Below are 13397 nucleotides of genomic sequence, written 5' to 3'. Positions count from 1 at the left end.
TTCGGGGGTGAGCTTATTTAAGTCAACAATGCTATTCGAGCTACCTGACGCTACATCGTGTCCGCCATTGTTATTTTTATCAATACGAGGCTCATTACTCGGTCTTGTTATTCCTCGGTCTTTATCGTTACGCGTTACCTTGCGTACAACTGACCGCAGTGGGGCTCTCTGCGGGGACTTTCTAGTTATCTCGTATTCGTCATTCGACCCCGAATCACTCAAATTACTTGTATCAGATTTGGTATGAACTGAATTGTGTTCACTGTGGTCAGAGAGAGACAAGACATCGTCTTGCTTACCACTTCTCTTGCGCCTTGACATCGTCAAGAAAAAATGTGGGCTTTAAAGAAAAGCCTACAAGTACAATTCAACACAAGTTGAATAATACGTACGTACTATATTATAGTAAATAAACAAAACAACACCATTAACAATTCGCGTTTGAATTTCAAAAAATTCAAGAGCATGCCACGTGGTCACTTACCAAACCAATGTTTAGCTGTGTTGAAGAACCTGCGACCGGGTTCGCTAAAATGACTATGAGATTTGCACGTGGATCTCGAGCTTATATGTATGTTGGGTCACGTGGTGTAAGGTCATTTTTTGACCTTTAAAGTGCGACTATTTTGCGGGTCACTAGAGTGATATGCTTGTATATGAGAGCCGTAGGCCATCGAAAATAATGAACACTTTTGAAAATCAAAGCATGTGGTTATTTGATCCGGACCATTTGACGTAAAGGATTTCACTGGGCTATTGAAATTATTGTTTTTTTATTAAAAGCATTGAAATTATATCAAAGAATAATTTATGGCTTGTTATACGCATTTAAATTAGTCAAATCTATTCAGCAAAACCATTCTCGTGGCAATAAAAATGGACATGTAAATAGAACTTGTGCTTTTCCAATTAAATTATTGATTGTAGTGACAAGAATGAAATTGAGATAAGATTAACAATGTGCCTGTGGTCCCTTCAATCCATACAGGGTGTTTTAAATACACTGGGGTGATGTCAATTATTAACATCATTCTGACCCTGGCATGAAATAAGTTGAACAAGTCGATATAAAATCAATAAATTGTTATCAATAATATACAGCTACAATGTCAAATAACGTTGTGCAGATGGAAAACAGAAACTATATGCCTTGACAATGTTAATGCCTTCATTGATTTAAATAAAGTATTATTTTTGTACAAACCATATGCTGATGTATAGCTGTACTCTAATATATAATATATCTCATTATGATTTAACCCAAACGTTTGAGATTCCAATAAAAAACTTTTAAATAAAATGATTTTATATCATTTTAAGTGTGTTTTTATTTATCTTTTCTTTCAGACTCTGCCAAAATGTAACTCTTATATATATATATATGGGGGGGACATAGTGTTTCACAAACACATGATCTTGTTTAAATAATTTTACAAAAAGGTGGAGCTCAGACGTAACTTAATACAAAAAGTAATTGGAACTTATTAGATCCTTGCCCTCTGATATTAAATATACAAGAAAACATTGTAATATATTGATTGTTTAAATATAAAATTTATATACACGATTCGATAACAATTTGAAAAAGAAAGTTTTAAGACCAGTTCAGCAGAGTTAATTATAAAATATGATTGTTGTATAATTAGTCTTTTTTAACTATTTTTGTTTACTTTTGTGGGAGTATAATTATAATTGATTATTATATTTAATATTAGCGGAAATAAATTATGTGTAACCAACGGATTAGATTAAAAGATACTTCCCCAATCCAGGGCTCAACATTCACCTAAAAACCAACTTGCCCTGTCGGGCAAGTATTAAGAAAATCTTCTTGCCCTGAACGTAAAGCCACTTGCCCAAACATTAAATATCACATTAACTGTAAACCTCATATTTTAATAAAGATCAAAATGATACCCCACAAAACCTTTTTTATGTTTGCAAATTTAACAAAATGATTACAGGAATTAAAGTCTCATTTAGTCTAAATGTAGATTTGTGCCAATGTTTGCTTATTAATGAAATAATTAGTCGTTCTCCTCCACGTCTTAGTCAGCAACTTAGACTTAAAAGTTACTTGTAAAGACAAAGCTAAATATACTAGACATTTCTCGTCTGCTAACAGTACTGTGAACAACACGTGAACCGTAACAAAATGTCAATTGACGAAAAGCAAAAGAAAATGTATGTAGCAAAATATAATAATATAACATTACCTGTCTTAATGCAGTCATTTGACTATTATAAATTCTACTTACAAAATATATAGTAACATAGCCAGTAACATAGCCAACAAAAACTTTGTTGATTTAAGTTAATTCTGAAGATATATATATATATATATATATACTCAATATATTCTAAAAAATGTTCAATGACAAGTACAATTGTAATTGCAAAGTCTGCCTTTGCAGAAAAAGGCAGTATTTGCATGCTTTTATATGTTTGTAAGGGCTTTTTTGGGTTGTTCCTTAATTAATTTAACCCCCATATACAACAAGTATGTGACAAGCCAGTATTTGCATGTATGGTATATGTATTCCTACTGAAAAACATTGCCGGGAGGGAGCTAAATATCTTTAACACTTTTGTTCCATGAAACTGAAATGGTCAGGGTTTAAATAGTTGGTGTTTTTTCATAACATGCTGGTCCTCCACCAGGTTGGTTCAAATCATGCCCTTGGGTTTTAATTGGCCACACCCTAGGGGTTACTTGGTTTTCCTGTATCCAATGAAAACCGTACAACTCTTTGTCTCTGAAAGCGCATGCCTTGAATTTTGTTATTTGGCATGTCACATTTGTTTATAGTCCTCTGATCCTAAATGTCTTCATTTATTTAATAAATGTGTCAGTAAATGGATTATTTCTCTGTGAAACGAACATTAATTTAAGCTAGATTGGAGGCTTAACTTGGCATTCAAGTGATCGTCTGTTAAAAATGTTTCCTGTGTATACCCATGTTTGCATGATTTAAACCAAATATTCTCGTTGCTTTATTATTAAACACAGCCTTAAGTTGAAATATTTCCTTTTGTACGCGGATATAAACCAACTGTAATTGATATGGTTTTATCTTACCGTAGAGATTACATAGTTACCTTGTTTATTGAGGTTTTAACCTTAAAACAGCCTGGAGTTTTATCTTTGTTTGATAGTGGTAGTGTGAGATGTTAACAGAAGGGTGTTTTTGTTCAGCTCCAAAATTAAGTCAACCAGCATTAAAAAAATACCGAAACATTTAAGGTGAAAAGATCTTGTGTTTGTGTTTGTAAATTTCATTCAGTAAAATGGCTACCTTTTCACAATCGACTCTAGACAAGGGATCTGACATTTTCCAAGACTTCTTGTGCTCGGCCTGTCAAGGCAAAAAACTGGATAAAATGGCTGATTTCTACTGTGAATCATGTTTGAAGTTTTACTGTGGGAATTGTATTAACCTGCACAGCCAGTTGTTTACAAATCATGCCACCTTTGGAAGGGAACACATGAAGAAATGGCCAGTGGCCAAGAAGGTGGAAGATTTTCTTCTGAAATGTGATGTCCATAAAGAAGAAAACTTAAAAATGTTTTGCGATGAACACAGTGAGCTGTGCTGCACAAATTGTGCATTCCTTAATCACAGGTATATTTTTACTTAAAGAATAGAAAAAAAACATCCAAAAAAATGTAGGGTTTTCAAACTTATTTGCAAGCTGAAACTATAATTTTTAGAAAAAAAAATAATTGTATTATATCAATGAAAAACAAAATATTTCAATAAGAAATTCATTATTTCATGTACGATAATTCTAATAGAAAGAAGACTGCAATTTACGGCTTTGTAATTGAGTCATGTGTTTTATATCCAATAAACTGTCTGATGAAATGAATACTTATGTTTTAGATTTATATAAATGAATATTTTTGATTATACCATTTGTATGCATGTAATATATGCATCTCATTCTGACTTTACCAAGGAATTTTCCCATGATAAAAGCTTTCAAAGAATAGGTATTTTAGTATTTTATATAATTTAAAGTGTTTGTCCCCTCTACTTTCAGACACTGCCCAAAGGTAACTCTTATATCGGACATAGTAAAAATCCAGTCCACAGACCTTAAAAAACTGTCAGTTTCTATCCAAACAATTCTAGAAGAAATGAGGAAACTTCAAGGCAACCAAGAGGCTAGCCTTCAGTATTTGCAAAATTCATTTGATGAGCAGTTACAAAAGATACATGAAACTCGGCGAAAAATAAATGCAGCTTTAGACACGATTGAACAGAAGACACTGAATGAAATGAAAGATACACTGACAAAACTGCAAGCCTCTTGCAAAGATGATGTTGACAAATGTATCAGTCTTCAGGATGAATTGAAACAACTTCGAGATGCCATTCAGGACATAAGTGATAAAAGCAAGCTGGAACTATCCTTTATAGCCACCAGGAAATGCAAGGACATAATACAGCAGTCTGAAACCTTTCTAAAGAAGAACTCTCTTCAGGTTAAAGTTTCAATAACATTCCAGCCTAGCAGTGATATTGCACAGTACTTGTCTGAACTGTCTGGTCTTGGAAAGATTGAACACAGTACCCAGATATTGAATCCAAACAAGGTGTTCACTGTGAAGGGGAAGTCTGTACATAATGTAAGAATATCAAGTGATTCAAAGGTATGCAATATCACTGCCATCTGTGTCCTCCCAGAAGGACAGGTCCTGGTAGCAGACAGTGGTAATGAAAATATCAAGCTTCTTGACCAGCAGCACCAGGTGGTGAGTCACTGTAGTGTGACAACGTGGCCAAGGGATATGTGTCAGATCACACCCAGTGACGTGGCTGTGGCTTTGAAAAGTGAGGTCCAGTTCATCACAGTCAATAACAGGAAGCTGGTGACAGGAGGGAAGCTTCAGTTAAAACATGCATGTGTAGGTATTGCCTGCCACCAGGAAGACCTGTATATTTCTGATTATACAGCACTCTACAAGTACACACTGAGTGGGAAACAAGTCAGCAAGATGTATGAGGATAAAACAGGTGATTTTACAGGTAAGACTCAAAGTGGATTAATCTGGATATGATTAGGAATACGCTGAACAAATAGATTATAATGTACCATCAATTTATTAATTCAGCTGCAGTTAAGAATACATAGAGGATATTTGTTCATGTCAGTGTAATATCGTTTGTTATTTCACGAGCCACTCGTGAAAATATTATTTTTCAATGATCACGAGTGAAATTACAAACGATTTTACACTGACATAAACAAATTTTCTGTTTCTTTAACCCTTTCAGCACTGGAACCGAATTTTAAAGGCCTTTGCAAACAGTTTGGATCCAGATGAGACGCCACAGAACGTGGCGTCTCATCAGGATCCAAACTGTTTGCTATTATGATAGTATTCTTTGAAAAAAATTAAAGAAAATGATAATTTTAGAAATTCAGCAGACCACATTTTAGCAGATGACAAATTTCACAGCATGCAAAGGGTTAATGCCCCTTTTTCAAGAAAGTAATTAACAGCTGTTTCCCTTTCGCTGAAAAGTTACCCTTTCTCGGAGTTTCTCCCGTGGCGTGCCTCAATACATTTCAAAACACAAAATGACGTCGTTAGTGTGACAAAATGACGTCCTTATACCACCGAAATTCTCCAGTTAAACTCTTTTACAATGTAAATAAACGGTGAAAAGCATGAAATAAGAAGACAATGTGTTGGATTCGGTGGAATGTTGATTTTAATTCACGCGTGATCATAGAAAATATACTTAAATTTAATTATGATAATCTAAAAATAGAAAGAGGAGTTCCGAAAATTTGCTCTTTTCACCGGTGAAAAGAACCATTTGTTTATTTTTACTGCTGTTATTTCACTGCAAAAATGTCATATTTTATCATTAGGTATAAAAGAAAAGTTAACATTTTTTATTTAGACATTCCCTGTATGCCATGTCTAGAAATGTATGTGAATTAAATTTATTTTCATGATATTAAATTTCATGGATAAGTTAAATCAGGGCTATTCGTTGGATCTTAAAAACTGTGTTGTTTTTTAAGTCTGATAATTATATTAGACTTTGGGAATAAAAACTTGGTAAAACATTTGATTTTGTGACTGAACGGAAACTACAAAAATTTATTTCTGTTGAATCATATTGATTGTATAGTAGATTCTGCATTTCTTTTTCTTTTCACTATTTGTAACCTGTTTTTTTAATAAATTATTTAATTACAATAAAAACACATTAATCAAACAATAACACTTTGTGAGATGTGTGTGATAAAATTAATCAATAAAATTTATTTTAATTTGTGATTGAACGTCAACTACACAAATGTCGGTTGAATCATATTGGTTTCACAGTAGACACCACATTCCTTCTTTTTTCTATTTGTAACCTGAGCTTTTCATTGTTGTTTTTGTAATTTTAATTTTCAATAAAAGGTGTTAACTGATAATTTTATCAACTATTGATGAAACATTTTTTTCAATTTCAATAACAACCATATCTATAGTCTATCTTTTGTATGATAGTCATGTAAAATATTTCAATGTGTGCCAATGAATGTTTAATCATGTGTACATGTTTGGTCAATTTATTATAATAGCATGTAGTTACACCAACTAACACACATTATTAAGTATTGTTTCCTTCCATGCTTTGGTGAAAGACTTCAAATCTTAAAGCAAAAACACAAGTCAAATATAAACAAGTCAACATAAAGAGAAAACAAAACACTGGAACACAACTTTAATAATAATTATTATTATATAGTATCTGTTCTTTACCATTATTAATACAGTTTAAATAAGATTTCTAATTATCTACTAAATGTATATTTCAATATCGTGATGTTACTCTGTTTTGCAGTAAAGGCGTGTGCTGTGAGTCCCACAGGGGACAAGTTGTACATCACAAACGTCTCAAATAAAAAGGTCCTCACCCTGGCCAGGGATGGTTCAGTCCTGGCCACCTTCACTGACCACGCACTGTTAGAGCCATATGTACACGTGACACCTGCAGGCCAGGTGCTGGTATGTGGATTCCTGTCAAACACTATCATACAGGTGGACGATGAGGGCAGAAAGAAGCTGGCTATTCTTGCTACACAGGAGGATGGAGTGGTGTCCCCACTGTCAGTCTGCTACAACAGACACACTGCCTCCATCCTTGTGGGACTTTATGCCAGCAGCAATATCCGGGTGTTCAAAGTGCAATAGCATAACGCTGCATGTATCATGATTGATGATTCAGATTATTTAATGCCATGGAATTATGTTGTGCATTAAAATATGTTTGTGTTATAATACTACATCAATGTAAGTATTATTACAGATGCATTTATTTTGTAAACAAATAATGTCATCAGTTGAAAGAATATAAAGACTTTCTGGGATCATAAGAACTATTATATAATATATTATATTGTTGCATCTATTACAATTGTTTTATATTTCTCTTTTATTTAACAAGGTGTCTAGAACTGCTAGACAAGTTTTAGTTCAGAATATAATGTCTGTAATTTACATAGCATAAATAATATTTTGAATCTATATATAGGCTGCCATTTCTTTTTACATAAATTAAAAAATTATTTAAGATTACTAAAAAAAAAATAATCATTGAATTTGAAGCATCATGGATGGTTTTGTTTCCTGCGCTGAAAAAAACATTTCTTTTGTTATATTTAATTACATTTCAGCATTGCTGTCTAACAAAGGTTTCTATCTGAATTAATATCCAATGAAATTATGATATTTTATGCAAGTAGACCTAATTGAATAAATCTTCAATCAGCATGACCAATATGAAAAATGCAGCAATACAGGATTTTGCTATAAAGAACCCGATTTTACAGTGTGAAACTATTTGATAAAGTTCAGATATGTTAAGCAGCTACAACAGTTTGACACTGTCAACATAAATTATTTTTGTGTGTACCCCTTTATATTGAGTATAGTTTAAGCCTTTTTATTTTAGTTCGATCGCATAGAAAGCCTAAAGCTTATTTTAAACGCTCGAGTCCGTTTCATGGCCCTAGAAGCAGTACTTGGTATGTATTGAAAAGATCTTAAGAACGCTCCTACAATGGGGATCGAACCCGTGAACTCCCGGTCGCTAGGCAGACACCATATCCACTACGCCAAGGCGACCCTTTATATTTGTCAGAGCGTTTATATGTGCAGGCTGTGTTATCATATATAAAAATTAGTATTATATTGCATTCTGTGCTCTGGCATATATTATAGCAGGTTGTTGTTCCTTATTGTTCCTTATTGTTCCTAATTTACATTCCAACATATTGAAGTACCTATTTGACAAACGCCAGCATTCCGGCTGCAATTGTGGCATCTCTGTAAATGCAATAAATTACATCTTGCAGGTTATCAAGGTCAGTGCGCAGTCAGCAGGTTTAAACGTTATGTTGACATTATCCCATGTGCTTGACAAGAATCTTCCTTTAAAAAGATTTATGACTAAACAATGATTATCTTGCGCTGAACGCAGGAAATTTAGGTTAGACATTCAATTAATCAAAAATTGTGTTACCAGTGCTAGTTTTCCCAGACAAATACCATTCCATTTAGATAAATTGTGGGTGCCTGGAATTCATCTATATTTGTTGTTTGTTTTCATCTCATTTGTTTAAGTACATTCACTTTAATTTATTCTGAAAATAGTTAAATTTCTGAGGGATTTTCTTCTACAAAATTGATTGCTAAAATGAGTCAACTAACAACAACAATAATACCTAGAACGAAGATTGTATTTTATACCTATTTCTTACTCAGTTAAAGCAATTAGTAATGACACTATTATCGTTTGTGCATATTCTTGTACACTAATGCTTTATGCAGACATCATTGAGTAAACTAATACTAAATGTCTTGAATAATTGTGTATATAAATTATGATAATGTCAACTTTTTCTATACGTGCTTATATGAAAACACCATATTTTGCCAACCAGTGGGCAGAGTCTAAACTTTTCTGTCAACAATGAAGAATACTTCTTAGATACAAACAATATTTATAATAAATTTAAACAGTGAATGAACGTCTGATAAAGTTAGTGTTAATTAATTGGAGTTCAGCCTTCTCTCAAAGAAAAAACATTTAAAATGATTAGTGCTGCAACCATACACCCAAAACCGTATTGCAATATATTGTCAGTTCAAAAACCCGTATTGCAATATATTGCAATATATTGCTTACTTGTACCAGAAATATAACTCACCAGATTATCACCAAAAACAACTTAATTACATGAACTTAACCTTTGTATTGTATGTTTATTGTGTTGTTAAACAACACTTTTTCCCTTGAAATTGTCTATAAAGTCAAACTCGGTGTTAGTTTCGTCTGCCATTTTGTGAACTATTATAAAAGCCGAAAAGAAGAATAATAACCCAAAAGAGATTTGTGGATGTTTAAAAGCCAGTTGTGTAACTTATCAGAATGCTGTTACATTATTCCTTTTGTTTACATAACATCAGTTTACATTTTTTATTATGTAATTAATTGTGTTTTATTTTCCAATTTCCATAAGCTTCATCTTAAATTTTACAGTATGACATGTATAAGCAGATCGTATCGCAATACAATATGCGGATTGCGTATTGCGATATTTACTGAAATACTGATATATTGTAGAAGCTCTAAAAATGATTATCACTGTAAATGGGTAAAGACAAAGATGGTTTCATTTATATGTAAGTTTATCTGATTTTAACCAGATTCATATTCATATTCTGCTGTAAAATGTGTGTCACTCTGTACATTTTACTGTAGTATCATGTAAGTGAAATTGATGATTTTAAAATGTATAAATATTAAAATAAAATTAGTACATTGAACAATAAAACTTGAAGTGTGAATGTTGTTCATAGTTGTTGATATTTTCCCCCAAACAGCGAACAAGGCGCTAAAATACAACCCCAAATCCGTGATATTATGCTATTTTTCCCCAATAAAAAGGTGAGGCTTTACACCCTCCAAGTACAAAAACAACAAGCCAATTCGTTGAACTGATATCCCCCGCCAATATGCTTCTGGACACAAAAGTGTTATATTTGACACTCAAAATAGCATTTTTTTAAGATACAAAGGGCCATGACTCTGTTATTATCAGATGGTGTACAATGCCATTTTGCGTGCATCATCCAAGTATCCATATATATACTCATACCAAGTTTCAATGAAATCCGTCAAAGCACTTCCAAGATATGGCTCCGGACGGACGGAAAGACGGACGGAAGGACGGACATCGCCAAACCAATATCCGTCCGCCAATGGCGGGGGATACTAACAACCTGGACCATGAGAGCACTAAACAGCCAACTATAAGACCAACAAATGGTTGAAATATCAATGTAACATTTAAGTGTCGTCCCCATGCAGGCAGCACAAGATAATCGTGGACGAAACTTTACGCATTAAGTCCAGTTTTTACAGAGCAATTATTGTTTTGTTCTGGTCTTATTTTATAATTATTTTGTTCTGGTCTTATTGAAGATGAGTTGGTTCCACACGTGAAATTTCAAATGTCAAGGTCATCATGAGAAATGTCAAGGCCACACTTAAAATGTCAAGGACATACATGAAATGTCAAGGTCATCATGTGAAATGTCAAGGCCATACCTATGCCTCCGTTCTTGTAGACATGCTGTATGTCCACGTTGTGTTTGAGAAACGTCATAAAATGTCAAGGACAAAATAATGTGAATCATCCAGACCACATATCATATATAAAGACCACATGTGAAATGTCAAGGGCATACCTTTGCCACCGTTCTTGTCGACCTGTTGTATGTCCACGATGTTTTTGAGGAAGGTCTCCAACACCTGGTCAGCCCCCTTGCCCGCTGCCCACATGAACGCCGTCCTTCCCTCCACGTCTGCTTCGTCTGTAACGTTGGCGCGAGACAGGAATACCTCCACTGTCTCCTGAATGAGAAAATAGGGCTTAATGCTTGTGTTTAAAGTGTCATCCCAGATTACCCTGTGCAGTCCCCACAGGCTAATCAGGGACAACATTTTAAGATTGGAAAATGAACATTTCCACCGTGTCCGGAATGGGATATGGTTGTTAACTTAACTAAAGCTATAAGTTATTCAGTGATTGTTTTGTCAGATTTGGAGCGTTATTTAGCCTCATTCCCAGTCTCAGTCAGTATACATTTTGCCAAAATGACAGCCACCAATTCCCAAGTAAAGGTTTTGCCAATGACAAGAACACTTCCACCGTCTCCTGAACGAGAAATCAGGAGCTTAATACATGTGCGTTAAGTGTTGTCCAAGATTAGCCTGTACAATTCAAACAGGCTAATCAGAGACAACACTTTCAGCCTAGACTGGACTTGTTGATTTAATAAAGCAGTCTGCACAGGCTAATCAGAGACAACACTTTCAGCCTAGACTGGACTTGTTGACTTAATAAAGCAGTCTGCACAGGCTAATCAGGGACAACACTTTCAGCCTAGACTAGACTTGTTGACTTAATAAAGCAGTCTGCACAGGCTAATCAGAGACAACACTTTCAGCCTAGACTAGACTTGTTGACTTAATAAAGCAGTCTGCACAGGCTAATCAGAGACAACACTTTCAGCCTAGACTAGACTTGTTGACTTAATAAAGCAGTCTGCACAGGCTAATTAGAGACAACACATTCTGCCTAGACTAGACTTGTTGACTTAATAAAGCAGTCTGCACAGGCTAATCAGAGACAATACTTTCAGCCTAGACTTGACTTGTTGACTTAATAAAGCAGTCTGCACAGGCTAATCAGAGACAACACTTTCAGCCTAGACTAGACTTGTTGACTTAATAAAGCAGTCTACACAGGCTTATCAGGGATGACACTTTCTGCCTAGAATAGACTTGTTGACTTAATAAAGCAGTCTGCACAGGCTAATCTGGGATGACACTTTCTGCCTAGACTAGACTCGCTGACATAATAAAGCAGTCTGCACAGGCTAATCAGAAACAACACTTTCAGCCTATACTAGACTAGTTGACTTAATAAAGCAGTCTGCACAGGCTAATCAGGCATGACATTTACAGCCTAGACTAGACTTGTTGACTTAATAAAGCAGTCTGCACAGGCTAATCAGAGATGACACTTTCAGCCTAGACTAGACTTGTTGACTTAATAAAGCAGTCTGCACAGGCTAATCAGGGATGACACTTTCTGCCTAGACTAGACTTGTTGACTTAATAAAGCAGTCTGCACAGGCTAATCAGAGATGACACTTTCAGCCTAGACTAGACTTGTTGACTTAATAAAGCAGTCTGCACAGGCTAATCAGTGACAACAATTTCTGCCTAGATTAGAATTGTTGACTTAATAAAGCAGTCTGCACAGGCTAATCAGAGACAACACTTACAGCCTAGACTAGACTTGTTGACTTAATAAAGCAGTCTGCACAGGCTTATCAGGGATGACACTTTAAGCCTAGATTAGACTTGTTGACTTAATAAAGCAGTCTGCACAGGCTAATCATAGGCAACACTTTCTGCCTAGACTAGACTTGTTGACTTAATAAAGCAGTCTGCACAGGCTAATAAGAGAGAACACTTTAAGCCTAGACTAGACTTGTTGACTTAATAAAGCAGTCTGCAAAGGCTAATAAGAGACAACACTTTCAGCCAAGACTAGACTTGTTGACTTAATAAAGCAGTCGGCACAAGCTAATCAGAGACAACACTTTCTGCCTAGACTAGACTTGTTGACTTAATAAAGCAGTCTGCACAAGCTAATCAGAGACAACACTTTCAGCCTAGACTAGACTTGTTGACTTAACAAAGCAGTCGGCACTGGCTAATCAGAGACAACACTTTCAGCCTAGACTAGACTTGTTGACTTAATAAAGCAGTCTGCACAGGCTAATCAGGGATAACACTTTCAGCCTAGACTAGATTTGTTGACTTAATAAAGCAGTCTGCACAGGCTTATCAGAGACAACACTTTCAGCCTAGACTAGACTTGTTGACTTAATAAAGCAGTCTGCACAGGCTAAAATCAGAGATAACACTTTCAGCCTAGACTAGACTTGTTGACTTAATAAAGCAGTCTGCAAAAGCTAATCAGAGACAACACTTTTAGCCTAGACTAGACTTGTTGACTTAATAAAGCAGTCTGCACAGGCTTATCAGAGACAACACATTCAGCCTAGACTAGACTTGTTGACTTAATAAAGCAGTCTGCACAGGCTAATCAGGCATGACAATTTCAGCCTAGACTAGACTTATTGACTTAAAAAAAGCAGTCTGCACAAGCTAATCAGGGATAACACTTTCAGCCTAGACTAGATTTGTTGACTTAATAAAGCAGTCTGCACAGTCTAATCAGGGATGACACTTTCAGCCTAGACTAGACTTGTTGACTTAATAAAGCAGTCTGCACAAGCT

The 13397-nt window shown here is 34.9% G+C and overlaps 3 protein-coding genes across 9 annotated transcripts in view; 2 read left to right on the top strand and 1 right to left on the bottom strand.

Annotated features, from left to right (window-relative positions):
- LOC127847627 (uncharacterized) overlaps positions 1-9869 on the top strand; it is a 113845-nt gene extending 103976 nt beyond the window's left edge. Inside the window, exons 1-3 of one of the 3 annotated variants that reach the window (XM_052379660.1) lie at positions 3102-3623; positions 4045-5033; positions 6858-8235. In XM_052379660.1, the coding sequence (XP_052235620.1) occupies positions 3289-3623; positions 4045-5033; positions 6858-7207 (1674 nt within the window). In that variant the 5' untranslated portion in view covers positions 3102-3288 and the 3' untranslated portion in view covers positions 7208-8235. Of the gene's footprint in view, positions 1-3101; positions 3624-4044; positions 5034-6857; positions 8236-8504 lie in introns of those variants that run through there. The other 2 variants (XM_052379661.1, XR_008034082.1) reach the window with 2 other exon arrangements.
- The window catches only part of LOC127847629 (transcription intermediary factor 1-alpha-like), a 194382-nt gene that overhangs the window by 103982 nt on the left and 77003 nt on the right, over positions 1-13397 (top strand). The window lies entirely within an intron of this gene.
- The window catches only part of LOC127847628 (inversin-like), an 81020-nt gene that overhangs the window by 40982 nt on the left and 26641 nt on the right, over positions 1-13397 (bottom strand). For all 5 annotated transcript variants that reach the window (XR_008034085.1, XR_008034084.1, XR_008034083.1 and 2 more), the window contains exon 11: positions 10769-10934. Coding sequence is in view for 2 of the 5 variants with exons in the window: in XM_052379662.1 (XP_052235622.1) it covers positions 10769-10934 (166 nt within the window). In the remaining 3 variants the exon portion in view is untranslated. The remainder of the gene's footprint in view (positions 1-10768; positions 10935-13397) is intronic.

Source organism: Dreissena polymorpha, chromosome 10, assembly GCF_020536995.1.
Source record: "Dreissena polymorpha isolate Duluth1 chromosome 10, UMN_Dpol_1.0, whole genome shotgun sequence".
Taxonomy (NCBI): domain Eukaryota; kingdom Metazoa; phylum Mollusca; class Bivalvia; order Myida; family Dreissenidae; genus Dreissena; species Dreissena polymorpha.
Note: the sequence above shows the minus strand (reverse complement) of the source record. Positions and strands in the feature narration are given on the sequence as shown.